The sequence below is a fragment of the Dipodomys merriami genome, unplaced genomic scaffold (genome assembly GCF_024711535.1).
Source record: "Dipodomys merriami isolate MVZ:Mamm:240054 unplaced genomic scaffold, mDipMer1.0.p SCAF_19, whole genome shotgun sequence".
Taxonomy (NCBI): Eukaryota; Metazoa; Chordata; class Mammalia; order Rodentia; family Heteromyidae; genus Dipodomys; species Dipodomys merriami.
This window is the reverse complement of record NW_027203270.1, coordinates 13,759,533-13,781,634: the sequence shown is the minus strand read 5'-3', so window position 1 is coordinate 13,781,634 and position 22,102 is coordinate 13,759,533. Positions and strand designations below refer to the sequence as shown.

General features: G+C 41.1%; 1 protein-coding gene across 4 annotated transcripts in view; it reads left to right on the top strand.

Moving 5' to 3' along the window:
* Ssh2 (slingshot protein phosphatase 2) overlaps positions 1-22,102 on the top strand; it is a 222,541-nt gene that overhangs the window by 195,315 nt on the left and 5,124 nt on the right. For all 4 annotated transcript variants that reach the window (XM_070027392.1, XM_070027394.1, XM_070027393.1 and 1 more), the window contains 3 exons: positions 2,199-2,345; positions 7,372-7,572; positions 19,060-19,894. In XM_070027392.1, coding sequence (XP_069883493.1) covers positions 2,199-2,345; positions 7,372-7,572; positions 19,060-19,894 — 1,183 coding nt within the window. The remainder of the gene's footprint in view (positions 1-2,198; positions 2,346-7,371; positions 7,573-19,059; positions 19,895-22,102) is intronic.

Sequence of the window (22,102 nt, the reverse complement as noted above, 5' to 3'; positions counted from 1 at the left end):
GGAAGTGGCGCTGTGGCTCAAGTAGTAGAGAGCTCGCCTTGAGCTGAAGCACTGAGGGACAGCGCCCAAGCCCAGAGTTCAAGCCCCATGACCAACCAAAAAAAAAAAAAAAAAAAAAAATCAAGTGTGGAAGCCAGGCATAGTAGCTGACACCAATAATCCTAACTGATAGAGAAGATCAATTTGAGACCAGCATGGAAGGAAAAAAAGTTTGTGAGAACTCATCTTAACAGAAAAAAATGGCATGGTAATGAGCACTATCCTAGCTATAACAGAAAGCATTAACAGAACAATCTAGACCAATTGGGTAAAATGTGAGACCCTATCTCACATTTGAGCTGATGGCTCAAACGTAATCTTAGCTACTCAGGAGGCTGAGGATAACGGTTCAAACCCAGCCAGGGCAGGAAAATCTGTAAGATTATCTCCAGTTAACCAGAAAAAAAGCAGTAAGTGGAGCCTTTATTCAGGTGATACAGTGGTGGCCTTGCACACAAAAGTTCAGGGACAGCATGTAGGCTCTTAGTTCAAGCTCAGGACAGGCACAAAAAATATTATTGTTGTTTTTATTTTGGTGCCTGTGCTATCCCTGAGGTTTTTGTACTCAAGACAGCACTATTTCCAAAATTCTAATTAAACAGAGCAAAAAGAACTAGAGCTTGTCTAACAAGCACAAAGCCCTGAGTTCAGACTCTAGTACATATGTATGTACGTACATACATACATACATACATACAAAAGGGTAGGATCTAGCAGTGTAGCTCAGTGACAGAGCACTTGCCAAATGTGTGAGTCCTTGGGTTTAATCCTCAATACTGCAAAAAAGGGGGGAAAATACATTGAACTACATATTTGAGGTTTACAGTTGTTCATTCAACATTTAATGAGTGTCTTTTGTGGATCAAGCATAGTACCAGTAAACCATTCTGAAGTAAAACTCACTTCTTGCCCTTTTATCCTTTTCTAGCTTTTTGAAGAGTAGGTTATGAATGTAAAATGGGCAAGCTTCTGAAATTGAAGAAAACTTGTCTTATATTAAGAATTTTAGGGCTGGGAAGGTGGCTCAGTGGTAGAGCTCTTGCCTTGCATGCATGAGGCCCTGGGTTCGATTCCTCAGCACCATATAGCAAAAAAGAAAAAAGCCGGAAGTGGCGCTGTGGCTCAAGTGGTAGAGCGCTAGCCTTGAGCTGAAGAGCTGAGGAATAGCGCCCAGGCCCAGAGTTCAAGCCCCATGACCAACCAAAAAAAAAAAAGAATATTAAAATTGAGTGAGCCAGGCACTTTAAAAAAAAAAATTTTGTTAAACTGTTTTCCATAACAATTTCACCATTCTACATTCCTACCATGTGCTTGCTTTTACTTTTGTTAGTGTCCTATTAATTGGCTTTGATGCTAAGTCAAAACATTAAATTCACGCCCCAGAGAAAAAAATTGTACACTTGGTCTTAACCACAAAGTTGGTAAGCCCTGGCTCTTCATTTTGTAGTCATTTTCAGAGACTGAATTTGTACAACCCTACATTTGTTTGTGAGAAGGAAGCAGCTTCTACAAAGAAAAGCTAGTGAATCCATGTTTTAACAGTGAACTCTAGTGATTCTGAGTCTGCATAGCATTGGAAAAAAGATAACAAAGTAAATCAAAGGTTAAATTGAGGTGAATGCAGTAATATATGCTAGAAGAAATTTTTGATAGAGAAACCCTTTTCTGCAAGTATCTCAGTATGGGATAACCCTCCATTAATTTTGCTGCCATAGCAGCCAGGAATGCAGCCAGATAGAGCTGAAGGAATTTCAAGTCCAGCTCTCCTGACCCTCCCAGCCCTGGCCTCATTTGCCTTTCACAAAGTTGAAAGAGAGTAATAAAGCAAAGCCTAAAATTTGGCATTTAGGAAAATGGAAGAAATTTTTCCTTTTCTCTTTTTTTTTTCTAGATATACATGTCAGTGGTCCAGTTTTATAGAAATAAATTCTAAGAAAATGTATTCATTTTAGTGACAGAAAGAGAAGTTGCTAGGTTATGGGTCCAAGGTTGATTCTTAGGAGTAAATATGAGGGCTATTTCCACAAGACTGTCAAAGACAAGTTGTATAACTATACATGTAAACTGAAAATGGAATGTTAAAAGTGGCAGATACAGTGCTAGAAATTGGATATAGCCTGAGTAGCAGAGAACATATTCTTCCCTTGGTTTCTTCACAGGGTGCGGTATATTTTGAATGTCACTCGAGAGATAGATAACTTCTTCCCAGGAGTCTTTGAGTATCATAACATCCGGGTATATGATGAAGAGGCAACTGATCTCCTGGCTTACTGGAATGATACTTACAAATTCATCTCTAAAGCAAAGTGAGTAATAACCCCACTCAGACATTCTGACCCTGTTCTTTAGACAACACACATAGCTGAGCTAAAGGCATAGATAATTTAATGATGGTCCTAAGGAAAAAGGAGACTGAGATTTTATAATCCTAGGGATTTTTTTTTGTCAGTCGTGGAGCTTGAACTATGATCTTCAGATCTCAGCCTCCTGAGTAGCTAGAATTACAGGCATAAGCCACCAGCACCTAGCCTTAGAATTTTTTTATGTGTGCCAGACCTGGAACTTGAACTCAGGGCATAGGTGCTGTCCCTGAAACATTCTAATACTTGAGCCACAGCTCCACTTCCAGCTTTTTTTTTTTGTAATTAATTTGTAATAAGAGTCTCATGGATATTTCTGCCCTTGCTGGCTTCAAACCAGGATCCTCAGATCTCAGCCTCCTGAATAGCTAGGATTACAGGCATGAGCTACCAGTGCCCAGAAATCCTAGGATTTTATAATCCTAGTGACCTAATACTTTTCCTTTAAGTAAATGAAATCTTTGGAGAAAGGTAACGTCATGCTGACCTCATATATCCATTGGACACAAAATGTTAAAAATAGAATTATATTGTGACTAAAGAAATAGAAATGAGAGATAGAAGAAATTCTGAATGGAATTGTTAAGTTGCTATGGCAAGTATTTGTAAGTTATATAGCAGAAATTATTTGGGATATATAGAATACTGTATCTTCCTTTCTAAAGAAGAAACATTGAGCATTGGAAATATTTTTCCAATTCTTTTTTTTTTTTTTTTTTTTTTTGTCGGTCAGGGGGCTTGAACTCTGGGCCTGGGCGCTGTCCTTTGCACTCTTCAGCTCAAGGCGAGTGTGCTACCGCTTGAGCCACAGCGTCACTTTATTTTTCCAATTCTTTTATTATGACACACTAACAAAAATTTGTCTTAGTCCTTGAGGATTTCTTTGCCAACCCTATTCATTCCTTCACTAGAAGAAACTATAGCCCAGGTGCCAGTGGCTCAGCCTGTAATCCTAGCTACTCAGGAGGTTGAGATCTGAGGATCATGGTTCAAAGCCAGCCCAGGCAGGAACGTCTGTGAGACTCTTATCTCCAATTAACCACCAGAAAACATAAATGGCACTTTGGCTCAAGTGGTAGAGCACTCGTTTTGAGCTGAAGAGCACAGGGACAGTGCCCAGTCCTAGAGTTTAAGCCCCAGGACTGACCAAAAAAAAAAGAAACTATAAATGAGTTTGTTAGCTGTGCCTCCACCAGATAAGACTAAATTCAAGCCCATCCCTAGCAAATAAGAAACACTTAAGTATTTTAAATTCCTTCTTCAAGAATTATTCCACACTTCTCTTAAGGACCTTCATGATCAAAACATTCTTTGTTCTACTTAGTCTCCTGAATCTTGGTTTTATTTTTTTTTTTTTTTGGTCAGTCGTGGGGGCTGACCTCTGGGCCTGGGCACTGTCCCTCAGCTCTTCAGCTCAAGGCTAGTGCCCTACCACTTGAGCCACAGCACCACTTCTGGCTTTTTTCTGCTCCTGAATCTTTATACTCTAGCTTTGAGCCTATTTCTTTATTTTTTTCTTATCTTTTTTATTGTGAAAATCCATACATAGGGGTTACAATTACATGGGCAAGGTAATGAGTACATTTCTTATCAAGCATTGTTGCCTCCTCCTTTGTTTCCCCTTCCCATCTCTGCCCATCTCCCCCCCCATACCCTCCCCCCTTGAGTCTATTTCTTTAGGCTCTAGCCAACAATGGAAAGAGTGACCACACACACACACACACACACACACACACACACACACGCGCGCGTGCGCGCGCGCGCGCGCGCGCGCGCGGAGAAGAGCAAACACTCTTACCATGTGAGTGAGCCATGCCTCTAGCCCAAGTATTTTTTTTTATCAGTCATGGGGCTTGAACTCTGGGCCTAGGTGCTATCCCTGAGCTGTTCAGCTCAAGGCTAGTATTACCACTTGAGCCACAGCACAGCCCTCCACTTCTGGCTTTTCGATGGTTCATTGCAAAAGGAGTCTCATAGACTTTCCTGCCCAAGCTGGCTTCAGTCTGTGATACTCAGTCTCAACCCCATGAGTAGCTAGCGTTACAGATGTGAGCCACTATCTGGCTCAGTTTTTATATTCTTAAGGCATATAATATTTTCTAAAATCCAAAGGAGCAACTACTGTTGTCATCCTTTACAAATGATTACAGACTATGAAGATCAGATTCTGAGAAGTAAAATAACAAGTGGTGAAGATAGAACTTAAACCAAAACTGTGTCCATTTTCAGAGTTCATAACAATACAGAAATAGTCTGTTCCATAAAGAAAGAGGACTAGAAAGACTAAACATGTTATCAGTTTCAGCTAAAGATGTTAGAGTTCAAAGCAAGGCCTCAGTTAATTCCAGCCGAGATTAGGAAGACACATGAGGCACCCAGGTACAAATGGAGGCATTCTTTCTGGGGCTTCTGCAAGTGTGGGGATCAGTGTCTTGGAGGAAGTATCTCCTTAAATACTGCTCTTGGGGCACCACCTGTGTCTCATGTTAGTCAGGACAATCCTTTGGGGAAGAGGGTTCTGAAACTAAAGTATAGAGTTGGGTTAGATAAACACTGATTTAGATCCTCTATTATGTAAGTTAAAAGCTACCCACTTAAAATATCCAGTTGAAAATATGTCTCAGATGTTTTCATGAGAATGGATTTCACAGTTGTATTTTACTTAGGGCTAAATTTGAGCACTCTCCATACCTGCAGGCATAGACCTAAAATTCAATACTTTTAATTTGTCAGAGTTCAGTAGAAACTATTGAACACATGTCTACACAGTCATGCCATAAGTAAAACAAGTATTTCCTAGTCGTTTGGTATAATCTAAAAAGAGAGATATTGTCCAACCTTAGCATACCGAAATTTTGCACATAATTGAATATAGGATATACTCAGTATACTAGGAGTATAGGATAGGTAGGAGGCTTCCTTCCCTCTGAAACTGTTTCACTTATTCTGGACTATTCTCTGCATTCCTGTTGCATTTTAACAAGTAACCTTAGGCCCCTTGATTGATTTTTAACTATAATGTGTCTCTGTCTCTAAAAGTAGGATTATAAGCTTCTGAAAGGAAGTTTGTGTTCCATCATGTAGCCATTGCGTGAATAAGAGTATTTAAATCCTACTCTGCTAATATGTGTATGTATTTTTCTGTTTTTATTTATTTATTACCAGTCCTGGCACTTGAACTCTGGGCCTGGACACTGTCCCTGAGATCCTTTAGCTCAGGCTAGCTTTGTACCACTTGAGCCACAGCGCCACTTCCAGCTTTTTCTGTGATTAATTGGAGATAAGAGTCTCGTGGCCTTTCCTGCCTGGGCTGGCTTCAAACCGTGATCCTCAGATCTCAGCCTCCTAAGTAGCTGGGATTACAGGCATGAACCACTGGCGCCTGGCTGTATATGTATTTTTTATTTAATTTGAATAACTAAAGGATTCTAGAACCTTTGTACACTAGCAAAGTATCTAGGAATCTTTCCTCAAGATTTTTAAATGTTTCTATTAAATAACTCAAAGATCTAATCAGGAAATCTACACCTTTGTTCATAGACATTTAACCAAATATCAAATCAAATATTTGAAATCTTACTACTATGTTATTTAGAATTAACATACTGAATAATGTTTATATCCAAGGTAATTAGCTCAGCAAAGTTGTGTTTGTTTGCTAAAAGAGCACTGTGGTAGTCTTGTTTTTATTTCTTTCCATTAAAAAAAAAAAAGCTGGACTCATGTTTATAATCCTTGCTACTCAGGAGACTGAGATCTGAGGATCACAGTTTCCAGTCAGCCCAGACAGACAAATCTGAGAGATTCTTACCTCTGACAAACCAGAAAAAGCCAGAAGTGGAAGCGTGGCTCAAAGAGTAAAGTGGCAGCCTTGAGCCTTTAAGCCAAGCAAGAGCATGAGGCTTGGAGTTCAAGCCCCAGTACTGGCATACCAAAAAAAGGTGGGGTGGGGAGCCTGGAATATAGCTCACTGGTAGAGCATGTGATATATCATGTGTTCAGTTCCCTGGGTTCCATGGCCAGTCTCTAGACAAGACATGGCTTGTAGGGTTGTGAAAAGTAATGTTCAGGGCTGTGTCTAAATAGAAAAAATAAGGTTGGTTTCATTTGGTTTGTGTTGGTTCTTTTTTCTAGAGAAAAAATCCTTACTGGAATTTTAACTACAAACCACGCTTAACGTTTGTTGGTTCTTTTTGTGTGTAAATGCTAGCCCTGGGGCTCAAATTCTGGGCTTTGACTCTGCCCTTGAGCTTTTGTGCACAAAGCTAGTGTTCTATGATTTGAGCCACAGCTCAGCTTCAGGCTTTTTGGTGGTTCATTGGAGATTTCCTGCCGGGACTGGCTTCGAACCACAGTCCTCAGATCTCAGTCTCCCACATAGATAGGATTACAGGCATGAGCCACTGGTGCTTGATGAAATAGCTCTAACCTTTGAATAAATAAGATGAATCACTACCATACCTATAACCCAGGAAACCGCCAGTCTTGAAATATGTCCTAGAACTGTGAGAGAACTGACCTCCACCACACACAAAATGAGCCCAGGTCTCTAAATGCAAAATGTTCTCTTCTATACTCAGTGACCTTTAGTACATTAACATTGGTAGGTCTCACTGAGACCTACCTTTTAGAGTAAAATCTGTGTTATGTTTGCATCCCAGCACTTTGTATATAATTTTATATATAGTTTACAGTAAATCTTCATTAAATGAATTAAAGAGACTTAATGTTAAGACTGAATGTTTAAGAGTACACTTAGAATTGCCTACCTTTCTGTCACATTTGCACCTGTGTATGTGTGTGTACTCATGTATGTATTCATAGGTATACATGAATGTATTAGAATAGGGCATAGTATAGCAAGAAAATACATGGACAGAATAGGAGACCTGGGAAAATACTGAAACCAGATTTTTTTTAAATATACTCTCTATTGTTCTTCACTTTACCTCAATCCCCAAAATTCTCCTAGGAAACATGGATCTAAATGCCTTGTGCACTGCAAGATGGGAGTGAGTCGCTCAGCCTCCACTGTGATTGCTTATGCAATGAAGGAGTATGGCTGGAATTTGGACAGAGCCTATGACTATGTGAAGGAAAGACGAACGGTGACCAAGCCCAACCCCAGCTTCATGAGGCAACTGGAAGAGTATCAGGGGATCTTGCTGGCAAGGTGTGTTCTCACTGCCTCTCTAATTCTTACTCCTATAGGCTCCATAAGGCAAAATGAAGCGTCCTTCTCTGAAGCCAGTTCTGAGCCAAATGTGAATGTGGTATTTTTTAACTTGGACTACATTCTGTTAGTCAAATTTTCCAAAATTAAGTATAAGCATTTAAGATTAGCATGGAAGAACTAGACATTTAATACTTTAGGTTGATGTTAGGTTGGTATTGACTAAAGAATAGAAATACTATATTGGGGCTGGGAAGTTGGCTCAGTGGTAGAGCGCTTGCCTTGCATGCCTGAGGCCCTGGGTTCGATTCCTCAGCACTACATAAGCAAAAAGAAAAAAAAGCCGGAAGTGGCGCTGTGGCTCAAGTGGAAGAGCACTAGCCTTGAGCTGAAGAGCTGAGGGACAGTGCTCAGGTCCAGAGTTCAGGCCCCACGACCGGACCCAAAAAAAAAAAAAAGAATAGAAATACTATTTTCTTATTTCAGTTCTCCAACTAGGTACAAATTTTGTGTGTGTGTGTGTGCATGCGTGTGCATATGCATATACATGCGTGCGTGGATGCGCACACCACTCCTAGGGCTTGAACTTAGGGCCTGGGCACTATCTCTGAGTTTCTTTTTGCTCAATGATGGAACTCTAATTACTTGACCCACAGCTCCACTTCTGGTTAATTGGAGATAGGAATCTCACAAACTTTCCTGCCTGGGCTGGCTTTTTTTTTTTTTGGTCCGGTCGTGGGGCATGAACTCTGGGCCTGGGCGCTGTCCCTCAGCTCTTCAGCTCAAGGCTAGCACTCTACCACTTGAGCCACAGCACCACTCTGGCTCTTTTCTTTTTGCTTATGTGGTGCTGAGGAATTGAACCCGGGGCCTCATGCATGCAAGGCAAGCGCTCTAACACTGAGCCACCTTCCCAGCCCTGGGCTGGCTTTTAACCAAATCCTCATATCTCAGCCTCCTGAGTAGCTTGGATTACAAGCATGAGCCACCAGCATCCAGCTCAACAAAGTGCACATTTTAATAAACATTTCTCAACATATTATAATCCTGTAAACAATTGCCTTATCGAAATGAATAAAGTTACTCCTAAGGTAATGCCAAGCCAAGCTTAACATTAATGCTTGGGAAAGAAATTCCTATTTTTACTTTGGTATTTTTTCACTGAGCCCTCTTCAGTAATTTTGACCATGTGACAAATGTCTATAACCTATTTGAGGTATTTGTAAACCTGTTTTTCCCCAGAAATAGCTCTTTCTTGTATTTTTTTCTTTTTTTATCCTTTAATCAAATTACACACACACACATATATGCATGCTTTGCAAAAGTATAGGAAATTGCAAGGAGAAAAATAGTTTATGAACTCAGTGCCTACAGATATTATCTTACCTATTTCTCCATGTTTTACTTTATGACATATTTTTCCACAAAAAACACTTCAGCCTGGCTCTCTGGCCCAATATTGAATATCTTCCCATATCAATAAGAGACAGCTATTGTTAATAATAATAAGTAATTTTACTACCTCACTACCCCTTTGAAGGTGAAAACCAATTTCAGCTGCTCTTGGGAACAAGCATTCAATATAAAATAACTTGAGGATACATTTCTTGAGGTGCCACATGCTGAATTTCTTTGGATTACTAGATTTTTGCTTTCTTTTTCCCATGTGGGCCTGTTCCAGGTGGTAGTGCTATGAGGAAGGCACAACTGTCAAGCAATTGGAACTGATGCCAGGGTTTGACTTTGTGAGTCTCATGACTTGGTTTTGACTGTCAAATCTGGGCTGTTTCTCCATAACCCCCAAAGTATTGTGAAAATGTGGCCACAACCTAGCATGGTGGTTTCCACTAAAAACCCCTCCCATTCAGCATTTGGCATGATTTCATCTGAGCTGCTCTGTTAGGAGCTTGGGAAAATATTCAAGCCTCCTTTTTAAAAGAACTTATGTCTTTGGAGCCAGATTTTGATGATATTTTTATATCTTATCAGAAGGTAGGACACAGAAGTTCCTTTGGACACAAGAAAGAGACATGTAAGAGTTTGAAGGGACATAAATATTTCCCAGACACACACGACAGAGGATGTTAGGCAATGTCCTCACGTGACCCACTGAGAGGAAGGATACTATGTGTCCTGCCAAATTCAGTATTTATCCTGGAATTCCAGACTACTGCAAGCTGTTGGGTTGCTGTTGGGTTGCTGTTGGGTTTTGTTTTATTGTTTTTAAAGCATATGTGGTTTTTCTTAAGACATTAAATAAATTTCAGAAATACCTTAGATGAGGTTAGGCAGGGCAACACAAACCAGAAAATTACTCTCGTCCTCTGTCCTTTCCCTTTTTTTTTTTTTTTTTGGTTTGTTTGTTTTGTTCAACCTTAACCTTCTAGGCTTGATTCATAAGGAAACACACGTTCTGGGAGAGAAAACTGCAGAATTTGAGTCAGTAGCTGTAGTTCCCATTCCTAGTTCACCCCCTTGCTGCAACCTTGGGAATTATTTCACATTTCTCATCCTCACCTGACCTGCCTCTCCGGGTTGTGAATAAATGTGTATAAATGTCACTATGTATTATTAAGGGTTGATTCTCACCATCTCCTTTCTCTATGCCATTTATTTCCTCTTTGATCCCAACAACTACCTCACACCACAAACAAACTAACTCTGTAGAATATAGAGTGAGAAGTGTTCCTAAAATTTCTTATATTGTGATGTTGTGCCTAGCTCTTAAGTATGGGAATTCAGTGTAAGGATATAACTTAGGCTACTTTTAGCTGCAAGTAATAGAATACCTCCATCTTTCAGTATCTCAACATGAAATAGCAGTTCATGAAATAGCAGTCTGAGCCAGGTGCTAGTGGCTCACATCTGTAATCCTAGCTAGTCAGGAGGTGAGATCTGAGGATCTCAGTTCAAAGCCAGCCCAGGCAGGAAAGTCTGTGAGACTCTTATCTCCAATTAACCACCAGAAAACTGGAAGTGGTGCTGTGGCTCAAGGGCTAATCTTGAGCTGAAGAGCTCAGGGACAGCGCCCAGGCCTAGAGTTCAGGCCCCATGACTGACCAAAAAAAAAAAAAGTCTCAGGTTAGGATTACTTGAAGAATTTTTTTTGTTTTTTTGTTTTTTTACTTGAAGAGTTTTTATGTGGCAAAATCAAAGGACTTGTATCGGCAGGTGTTGGGTAATAGCCCACAGGCCCAATGAAGAAGGGAGAATTTACTTTAACCTGAAGGAGACTCTTGCAAGTGAAAAGTACTTTTAAGCCGGGCGCTGGTGGCTCACACCTGTAATCCTAGCTACTCAGGAGGCTGAGATCTGAGGATCGAGGTTCAAAGCCAGCCTGGGCAGGAAAGACCGTGAGACTCCTATCTCCAATAAAACCACCAGAAAACCAGAAGTGGCGCTGTAGCTCAAGTGGTAGAGTGCTCGCCTTGAGCTGAAGAGCTGAGGGACAGCGCCCAGGCCCAGAGTTCAAGCCCCACGACCGACAAAAAAAAAAAAAAGTACTTTTAGAGACTAGCAGACATTCAATCAAAGACATTCATCATAAACTACAGATCCTTATTCACAGGTACAAGTTGATATAAACATAAGACCCTATTCAAAAAATAAGCAAAGCAGCTGGGCACCAGTGGCTCATGCCTGTAATCCTAGCTACTCAAGTGGCTGAGATCTGAGAGTCTTGGTTTGAAGCCAGCCCAGGCAAGAAAAGTTCATGAGACTCTTATTGCAAATTAACCACCAATAATCTGGAAGTGGATCTGTGGCCCAATTGGTAGAGAGCAAAATAGCTCAGGGACAGCACGCAGACCCTGAGTTCAAGCCCCAGGATTTGCACCAAAAAAATAAAATAAAATGTACTAGTGGTAGAATGCCTACCTAGCAAGCACAAGATCCGAATTCAAACTTGAGTACCACAAAACAAAAAGGGAATGGGGGAGGAAAGAGGAAGAACAAAGGAACGAGAATCCCCAGACTCCTGGCTTTGCAATATAGGCAACCAGGAAAGAAATGACCTTAGAAAAATCCCAGTTGTATTTGTAAATAAATTTTATATTCTTGTCCAGAGGTTTGGATCTTAAATTTCATATTATCGCCTGGGACACATGTAGTAGTTTACTCAAAGAGGCACACAAGCTCTGATTCTAGCACTCTCAAGCTCCATAGTAATCAAGATTGCACTGGAGGGGGAAGCTCTCTGTATAAAGACATTAACTGAGTGCTTCATTCAACCTGTTAAAGGAAGAAAATTTTACGTAGTAATACCAGATTCCTATAGTAATTTATGAATCGATTATAGTCTTATTCAAAATGTGAATAAGACTTTGTCAAGTAGACAACCCTCTGAAATAAAGGACTTTTTGCATCTTTCAAAATATCATTGATAGCTTAGAGAAGGCTGAATTCATATTCTCCTTTAAACTTAAAAAGTAAGAAGATACTAATAAAAAACTAATCTACTCATATCTGATTTTTTTTTCTAGTATTTGTTTTGTATGTGCCTGTGTTCATGTAAGAGAGAGAGAAGATGTTTGTGTTGCTGGTATTTAAACCTAGGGACTCATCTTTGCTAGCTGGGCAAGTGCTCTGCCAGGAAGAGCACTTTGAGCTATGCCTAAAGCCCATTTTTTTGTTGTTGTTTGTTTTTCTTTCTGAGTCAGGATCCCTCTACTATCTTTGCCTGGGCTATCCTTGAATTAGATGTCCTCTGCCTCCACCTCCTAAGTAATTTGTTTTTGTTTTTATAGTTTAGGGGTGGGAGCAAGACCTGAGGAGGTGGGTGAATGTGTGTTGAAACTCTCCATTGAACTGCTAGCAGCCCTGTTTGTTATTCTGCACTCTGATTATGCAGGTATCTGGCAGGTTTATGTTCTATCAGACAGGTTCAGATTTCAGGTATGCCATGTGTCTGTGGTATTCAGTTCCAGTGTATAGGGGACAAGGAAGAAAAACTGAGTAGTAGCCAGAGAAAATTTGTGTCACATGTCCCTGGAAATGCCATTGTTGATCTTTGAAGGCCCCTGTCATATAGACAGATTGTCTCTTATCCTGACTTTCTAGTGGAGATCCTGAGATGTAATTAGCTCAGTATCAGTACACAGTGGTTAGCCAGCAGCCTAGAATCTGAAGGTGAAAGGACATGGATTCCTGATCAGGTGATGAGCCTAGCCCAATTGAAATTTAAAGGGAGTTTCTTAAAAGCATTTCAGCATCTAGAACCATGCACAGCATAGTGAAAATGTTCCATCAGTGCTTTTCTCTTCCTTTCTACAGACTACCTAATACCATAAAATTTAACCACAGTTGTTTTGTTGGTTTTTTTTTTTTTTTGTCAGTTGTGGGGCTTGAACTCTGGGCCTGGGTGCTGTCCCTGAGCTGTTCAGCTCAAGGTGAGTGCTGTGCCACTTGAGCCACAACGCCACTTCCGGTTTTCTGGTGGTTAATTGGAGATAAGAGTCTCACAGAGGACTGGGAAGGTGGCTCAGTGGTAGTGTGTTTGCCTTGCATGCATGAAGCCCTGGGTTGGATTCCACACTACCATATAAACTTAAAAAGCTAGAAGTGGTGCTGTGGCTCAGGTGGCTAGCCTCAAACAAAAGAAGCTCAGGGACAGTGTCCAGGAGCTGAGTTCAAGTCCCAGGACTGGAAAAAAAATCATAACTGGAGGTTTGGTTCAAATGGGTAGAGCACTGTCTGTGAATGGGAAAATGCTAAGCTGTAAGCAGGAAGTCTTAAGTTTAAGCCTCATTACTGCATCATTACATTACTGTAGCTGGGCCTCTGTTTTTAACAGTATTTTCTTTTGTGTAAATTCCTCATTTGATGAGAAATACAACAGACAAGAGAACACCAGACATAGTAGCTCACTTAATTTAATCTCAGTGAAGCAGAGACAGGAGGTTCCTACTAGGGCAAAGTTACTGAAAATTTGTCTGAAAAACAAACTAAGGGCTGGGAATGTAGTTTAGTGGTAGAGTGCTTACCTAGCATTCATGAAGTCCTGGGTTCAATTCCTCAGTACCACATAAACAAAAAAAGCCAGAAATGGCACTGTGGCTCAAGTGGTAGAACACTACTAGCCTTGAGCACAGAGGGGCACAGGGACAGAGCCCAGGCCCTGAGTTCAAGCCCTAGTCCCAGCAAAAACAAAGCTAAAAGCAAAAGAACTAAAGGGTGCTGGGTGCTAGTGGTTCACACCCATAATCCTAGCTACTCAGGAGGTTGAGATCTGAGGATCACAGTTCAAAGCCAGCCTGAGCAGAAACATCCGTGAGACTTTTACCTCCAGTAAACCACCCAGAAAACTAGAAGTGGCACTATGGCTCAAGTGGTGCTAGCCTTGAGCTGAAGAGCTGAGGGACAGAACCCAGACCCAGAGTTCAAGCCCCATGACCAACCAAAAAAAAACCAAAAAACTAAAGGGTGTGACTCAAGTGATTAGAATACCCACCTATCAAACTTGAAATTCTGAGATCAAGCCTCAGTACCACAAAACTAAAAATAACTGAAGGCACAAGAATGGCAATATGTATCTTATCATTTAAGTTTCCTTCTTGTTCATAAGTTTTAAAAAAGACAAATTCTTATGTGTAGTAGCCTAGTCATCTCATGTGTGTCTGTGTGTTTACATGAATCCAAAATCAGGTCAGAAGCCACTTGGGAGAAAAGGATCTGAGACTTAGTTGCATCATCTAGGCTACAGACCAACTCTGAAGTTCTTTTTTGGCAAATTGTTTATTTGTTGCCTGCCTGGAATAGGAGAGTGAGTCAGCTGGATTTAAAAGTTAATAGTTGAAAATAATAGATATGATCTAATGTCTTACATCTACCCCAACCAGGGCAGGGTGTTAGAATACCCTGGTTCTAAACAAAGGTTCATTGGAAAACACTCTAATGTTACCAAATAAAACTGATGATGGATAAAAACTCTATGAACTACATTTTCCGCTCCTATAAAAGCTGTTGCTTTGACAAACTAAAATGTATACCAGGCACAAAAATGTCTATGACATTGTTTGTGATAGGCAAAGCTATTAATAAACAGCATAGATAAATGAATTGCAACATATTCATTACATTCTATGAAGTATATTTACAATAACGAATCTTTTTTGTCAGTTGTGTTCTTGAGCCCTTGGCCACAGTGCCACTTCCAGTTTTCTGATGGTTAATTGGAGATGAGTCTCATAGACTTTCCTGTGGGGCCTGGCTTTGAACTGCGATCCTCAGATCTCAGCCTCCTGAGTAGCTAGGATTACAGGTGTGAGCCACCTGTGTCCAGCTATAATGATGAATCTTTAAAACAATGTTAGTGTAGAAAAAATATATAGTAAGATTTCACTTATATAAAGTTCAAAACATGTAAAACTAAACAATATATTGTTAAGAACAAAATATGTAGTGACACTTCAAAGAAAGAATGATAAACCCAAAATTCTAGAAGGACGTTATCCTCAGAGAAGTAGTAGTGCTTTATTTTTATTTTTGGGGGGGTCCAGTTGTGGGCCTGAACTCTGGGCCTAGGCACTGTCCCTCAGCTCTTCAGCTCAAGGCTAGCGCTCTACCACTTGAGCCACAGCACCACTTTTGGCTTTTTTTTTTTTTTTTTTTTTTTGAGGAATTGAACCCAGGGCTTCATGCATGCAAGGCAAGCGCTCTACCACTGAGCCACCTTCCCAGCCTGAAGTAGTAGTGCTTTAGCAGCAATAGAAATGACTGGACTCTATGGGAGAGCTGCCTACTTACTCTCCTTGCAGGTCTATTTGCAATAATGGAAAAGACAGTAGTCTCAGACCATCTTTAGGCTGGAACTTCTCCTTCATTATTCTTAGTGGGTTCCAGTTTGATTCCAGAGCCCCACCCAGTGGGGCTTTCTGGTGATTATCTCCCCCTTCCCACATATGCCACCAAGAGAAGGAAATCCCTCCTGAGCAGCATATTAGTGAGGTGAGCTACTTCTGAAACATACAGTGTTTATGCTCATTAGCAAAAATTCAGTCTCTCATTCCCTCTTAACTAATGAATGATTTGAAGACATTTTTTGAAAGGACTCTTGGGATCATGGGAACTTATCATTTGCCTGTTGATTGATAAAATCAGGCTGCTCTTTATATTATTAGAAGGAGAATAGTTGCCTTCTCAGTTGTCTAGCCCAGTCACAGTAGCAAGAAGAGCTAGTGCAGTTTTCAGCAACCTCACTGATAAATGACAAAGAAGTTAGGGAACAGGGTCATATGTAGGTATGTATGGATATAAAAGAAGAATCTTAAAAAGGAAGCACACTGGCTTTGGTTTTTCATAATTTAGGCCCAGGCAGTCTCTTTTCCCAGCCACCTACTTGCTTGATGTGTGATAGGTTGTCTCCTCCTAGGGGTGACTGCAGTTCTTGCAGCTTGGAAAAGGTGAAAACCCTAGCTAATTGATTACAGCTTGTCTTCATAAACAGTCTGCTCCCTACTCAAGAAAGCACCCCTCTAGACAAGAATCTGAGAGGGCCCCCATGCTAGCAGCAGACAGATGGGGAACTGAGAACAGGTGCAGAATTAAGAAGAAATGGGGTCACATTAGTACAGGGTATGACTCAGCAGTGCCGGGTGTGGCCCTGAGCCTGAGGAAAATTGTTTTAGGCCCAGCAATTAGGTAACTGTTCATTGGCTTGGAAGTCATGAGACCGCACCCCACCCAAACACCTTAGTGACCTCGTCTCTGGTCACTAATAACACAGCCAGCTTTCTCTTTAGGGCCCATGTTTTGGAAATTGTGCTTCCTGTGAGTATGTGTTTGAAATGAGCCACAGGCTCATTCCCACCTCAGATTTTCTCTTCATAAAGTAACCAAAAGATGGAGATGCAGTAGTTTGAGGGATGGAAGAGAAGGCCTCCTTTTGTCTACCTGTACTTGGAAAGCAGGTGGGTAAAAGGAGGCCTAACATCCTTATGAAAAATGGCCTGTATTTTATGCCCATCTTTTCTCTTTTTTTTTTTTTTGGGGGGGGGGGGGAGGAGGTCCGGTCGTGGGGCCTGAACTCTGGGCCTGGGTGCTGTCCCTCAGCTCTTCAGCTCAAGGCTAGCGCTCTACCACTTGAGCCACAGCACCACTTCTGTCTTTTTTTCTTTTTGCTTATGTGGTGCTGAGGAATCGAACCCAGGGCCTCAGGCATGCAAGGCAAGCGCTCTATCACTGAGCCAACTTCCCAGCCTATGCCCATCTTTTCATTCTGTAGAAAGCATTGTCCAAATTTACTTGCCCTACCTTTGTTTTCTTTTTTTTCCTACCTTTGTTTTCTAATTCAAGAGTGATCACCATCCTCCTCACACCTCCACAATAGCCACAAATCATACTAAAGTTCTTCATTCCCAATTACAAGCAGTTTGTAATAAGCTCCAATAGAGTATTTCCCTTGTATGATTGGTATATTGTTTTGATTTGAGATATTTTTCTCATTCTAATTATTAAACATGCTCTTTCTTTTAATTAAAAATTAATCTTGCTAGGTGCTGGTGACTTGTGCCTACAATTGTAGCTATTCAGGAGGCTGAGAAAGTCCATGAGATTCTTACCTCAAATTCAACACCAAAAAGCCACAAGTGGAGCTGTCACTCAAGTGGTAGAGCTTTACTTAGCCTTGCACACAAACGTTTAGGTACAGTGCCCAGTGCCCAGTATATTCTACACACATGGAATATACTAAGTAATAACCTTCCCCAAGAAGATTTCTGTCTTCCTTGAAAGAATCGGCAATTTGGAAAGTGACCATTCCAAATATGTTCAGTATACTTTTTCATTAATAGTACACATTGGACATCATTCCACTAAAAAACATGACTAAACCTCTTAGTAGTTGTAAAAGACTAGAATTTACTTAAATTGTTTTTCAGTATCTAATTTTTCAGCATCATAAACAACATGATAAATATTATGGTATTTACATAGTTGCATAGTTACAGTATTTCTCCAAGAAAAACCTGCTTGTTAAAGGGTTAGATTTGGAGAACTATTGTCAGATTTGACAATTAAAAAGTCTACATTTCGCAGGGTACCAGTGGCTCACACCTATAATCCTAGCTATTCAGGAGGCTGAGATCTGAGGATCACGGTTCAAAGCCAGCCTGGGCAGGAAAGTCTGTGAGACTCTTATCTCCAATAAACCACCCAGAAAACCAGAAGTAGCACTGGCTCAAGTGGTAGGGTGAAAGCCTTGAGCTGAAGAGCTGAGGAACAGCACCCAGGCCCAGAGTTCAAGCCCTACGACCAACCAAAAAAAAGCCTAGGGCCGGGAAGGTGGCTCAGTGGTAGAATGCTTGCCTTGCATGCATGAGGCCCTCGGTTTGATTCCTCAGCACCACATAAGCAGAAAAAGGTAGAAGTGGTGCTGTGACTCAAGGTAGAGTGCTAGCCTTGAGCTGAAGAGCTGAGGGATAATGCCCAGACTAGAGTTCAGGCCCATGACTTAGAAAAAAAAAAAAAAGTCTGCATTTTACTCTCCTACCCACAGTATATGACACAGCTAGCTTACTTGGTCACTTGGCCATATTATTATCAACAGTGGCTGTTACCAACAGTTTTAGCTTCTGTCAGTCTGATAGGTTAAAAAAAAATCCAGGCTCACTGGGCTCACACTTATAATCCTAGCTACTTAGAAGGCTGAGATCTGAGGATGGTAGTTCAAAGCCACCCAGGGCAGGAAAGCCCAGGATACCCTTATCTCCAATTAACCACCCAAAACATGGAAGTGGAGCTGTGGCTCAAAGTAGAAGAGTGCTAGCCTTGAACAAAAAGCTCAGGGTCCTGAGCACCCAGGTCCTGAGTTCAAGGCCCACAACTGACAAAAAAAAATTCCAGGCTAATGAATTTATTGTTACTATTGTCTCACTTTGCTTTTGTTTTTTTTAATATTGAAAGCATCTTTTGAAATGTTTATTGCATTGCCCCATTAAGCAGTACCAAAGCATTTTGCAGGTTAAAATTTAAGTTTGTCACTGACCACAAATGGCTCATGCCTGTAATTCTAGCTACTTAAGAGGCTAGAGCACACTTTAAAGCCAGTCTAGGAGAGAATCTTGCCTCCAGTTAAACAGCAAAAAAACAACTTGGGTGTGGCTCAAGTGGTAGAGTACCAGCTGTGAATAAAAAAGCCACCAGGGCTGGGAAGGTGGCTCAGTTGTAAAGCGCTTGCCTTGCATGCTTGAGGCCCTGGGTTCAATGCCTCAGCACCCATAAGCAAAAAAAAAGCCGGAAGTGGTACTGTGGCTCAAGTGGTAGAGCACTAGCCTTGAGCTGAAGAACTGAGGGGCAGCGCCCAGGCTCAGAGTTCAGGCCCACAATCAGACCCAAAATAAAGAAACAAAACAAATTTAAAAAGCCACCAATGAACAAGACCCTGAGTTCAAACACCAGTATTAGCACAAAAGAGGGTGGGGGGATTTTCCTAGGAAGTTAACTGTTTTTAACAAAGTAAAATAAGATGTTTCCTGTGTATGTCCTCCATAGCAAACAGCGGCATAACAAGCTCTGGAGATCCCATTCAGATAGCGACCTCTCAGACCACCATGAACCCATCTGCAAACCTGGGCTGGAACTCAACAAGAAGGAGATCACCACCTCAGCAGACCAGATTGCAGAGGTGAAAACCTTGGAGAATCACCCATCCATACCTCCTGTCTTTGTGGAACATGTGGTCCCACAAGATGCAAATCAGAAAGGCCTGTGTACCAAAGAAAGAATGATCTGCTTGGAGTTCACTTCTAGGGAATTTCATGCTGGACAGATTGAAGATGAATTAAACTTAAATGACATCAATGGATGCTCATCAGGATGTTGTCTCAGTGAATCAAAATTCCCTCTTGACAACTGCCATGCATCCAAAGCCTTAATCCAACCTGGACAGGCCCCAGAAATGGTCAACAAGTTCCCAGACTTAACAGTGGAAGATTTGGAGACAGATGCACTGAAAGCAGACATGAACGTCCACTTACTGCCGATGGAAGAGTTGACATCACGACTTAAAGACCTCCCCATGTCCCCTGATCCTCAGTCACCTAGCCCCCAAACCAGTTGCCAGGCTGAAATCTCAGATTTCAGTACGGATCGCATTGATTTTTTTAGTGCCCTGGAGAAGTTTGTAGAACTCTCTCAAGAAACCCGGTCTCGATCTTTTTCTCACTCAAGGATGGAGGAGCTTAGTGGCGGCAGGAGTGAAGGCTGTCGGCTGTCAATGGTAGAAGTAGTCCCTTCTGAAGTTACTGCTGATGACCAGAAAAGCAGCTCTTTGAGTAATACTCCCCATGTGTCTGAAGAATCTTCAGTGGATGAGGAACAGTCAAAGGTAAAAACCAAAGATAAACTATTATATAGTGTTCTGTTGACTTCCTTTTTTTCTTCTGTAGTGCTTGAGTTCAGACTAATGCCTCATACATGCTCAGTGAGCATTATACCACTAAGCTATACACCAGTCTTGACTTTATCTTTGACATCAATGAAGATTTAGGGAGGCAGTCTTCAGTCTGGCTGAGATATTCCTTGAAAACTTAGGTTTTAAATATTTTCAAATACTTTTTACTTAAAATATTTCAATTTTTGAATATTTTTTAAATTATGCACATATATGTGTATATATATATATATGTGTGTGTGTATATATATACACACACACACACACACACACACACACACACACACACACACATACATATATATATGGGCTAACAAGATCACCTCTGTAGACCTCAGCAGTTCATATCAAATCTCACCAGGATTCAGAGGCTGAGTTGAGACCTCTGTCTCCCTGAGAATGTTGGATTTGTTTGGGAAACTCTTTTTGAGTCAGAAAATCCACATTTCTAAATAGTTGTTGGAGTAGCAACTTATTCTCATATGAGTTCTTGCTACTAATTATGTTTTTGAGTTCTTCATCTCCATCCCTGTGGCACTCAAGAATAAAGGGTTAGTTTAAGGAAATGAATTTAAAAGCAGACAAATTTCCTAAGATTCCTGGGGACTAGGAATGTGGATTAGTGGTAGACTACTTGCCTAGAATGCATGAAGCCCTGGGTTCAATTTCTCAATACCACGTAAACAGAAAAAGCTGGAAGTGGTGCTGTGGCTCAATAGAGTGCTAGCGTTGAGCAAAAGAAGCTCAGGGATAATGCCCAGGCCCTGAGTTCAAGGCCCAGGACTGACTCCAAAAAAAGGAAAGGAAAGGAAAGGGAAAGGAAAGGAAAGGAAAGGGAGGGAGGAAGGAAAGGAAGGAAGGAAGGGAAGGAAGGAAGAAAGGAAAGAAAAGAAAAGAAGGAAAAGAAAGAAAGAAAAACAATCCTAAGATTCCTAAGTGCCACCTCAAACCAGGGAAAAAATAGTATATATCATTTAAAAAAAAAGTTTTTCTGAGCTGGGCACTGGTGGCTCACACCTCTAGTCCTAGCTGCTCAGGAGGCTGAGATTTGAGGGTTGTAGTTCTAAGCCAGCCCAGGCAGGAAACTCAATCAGACATTTGTCTCCAGTTAGCCACCAAAAAGCTGGAAATGAAACTGGCGCAAATAGTAGAATACTAGCCTTGAACAAAAAAGCTAGAGAATGCTCAGGCCTTGAGTTCAAGCCCAGATAGACACACAAAAAATAATGTCTTTCAGTTTTATTTTGGTGGGTTATGGGCCTGGGCGCTGTCCCTCAACTCTTCAGCTCAAGGCTAGCGCTCTACCACTTGAGCCACAGGGCCACTTCCTGCTTTTTCTGTTTATGTGGTGCTGAGGAATAGAACCTAGGGCCTCATGCATGCAAGGCAAGCACTCTACCCCTGAGCCACCTTCCCAGCCTCTGTTTTTCTGTTTTTTGAGACAGTCTTGCTATGTAACTCAACCTGGCCTCAAATTCATAATCCTCCTGTCTCAGACTCCCAATTGCTAGGATTACAGGTATATGCTACCATGTGGTTCCTGAACTTTTTTGCTCAAAACTAATGCTCTACCATTTAAGCCACAGCTCCACTTCAAGCTTGTTACTCTTGTTATTAAGTAGAGGAGTCTCACAGACTTCCCTGCCCCAGCTGGGTTTGAACCAAAGTCCTCAGATCTCAGCCTTCTGAGTAGCCATAATTAGAGGTATGAGCTACCAGCTTAAGTAACCAGCACAAGGCAACTCTTCTGGCTGCTTCTTCTGTCTCCTTCCTTTCCCAAAAGCTAATACTGTTTTGTTTCTGCTGGGAAGTCAGAATGCTTGAGCTCTTCTTTTGTATTAAACAGTGCAGTAGAAATTACAGAAATAGCCTTCCTTCAGTATCCTTGGTCATATGAGTACCTTCTCCAAGATCCCTGCATACACCAGGCCTGCTGTGGCTTCTCTCCAGTCTTGGCAAGTCCACCTCTACCTGATGTTCTGACAAATTTCCCCCTAAAGTCAAAACTGACCTTGTTAGTTTGTATTACAATTCAAACCAGATTGATTCCTAGGAAAATATTTTACTTCAAAGTTTTATTTTAAAATGTTAACAATGGATAATCATACTAATAAGACCTGATTTTGCATTGGCTAATTTTCT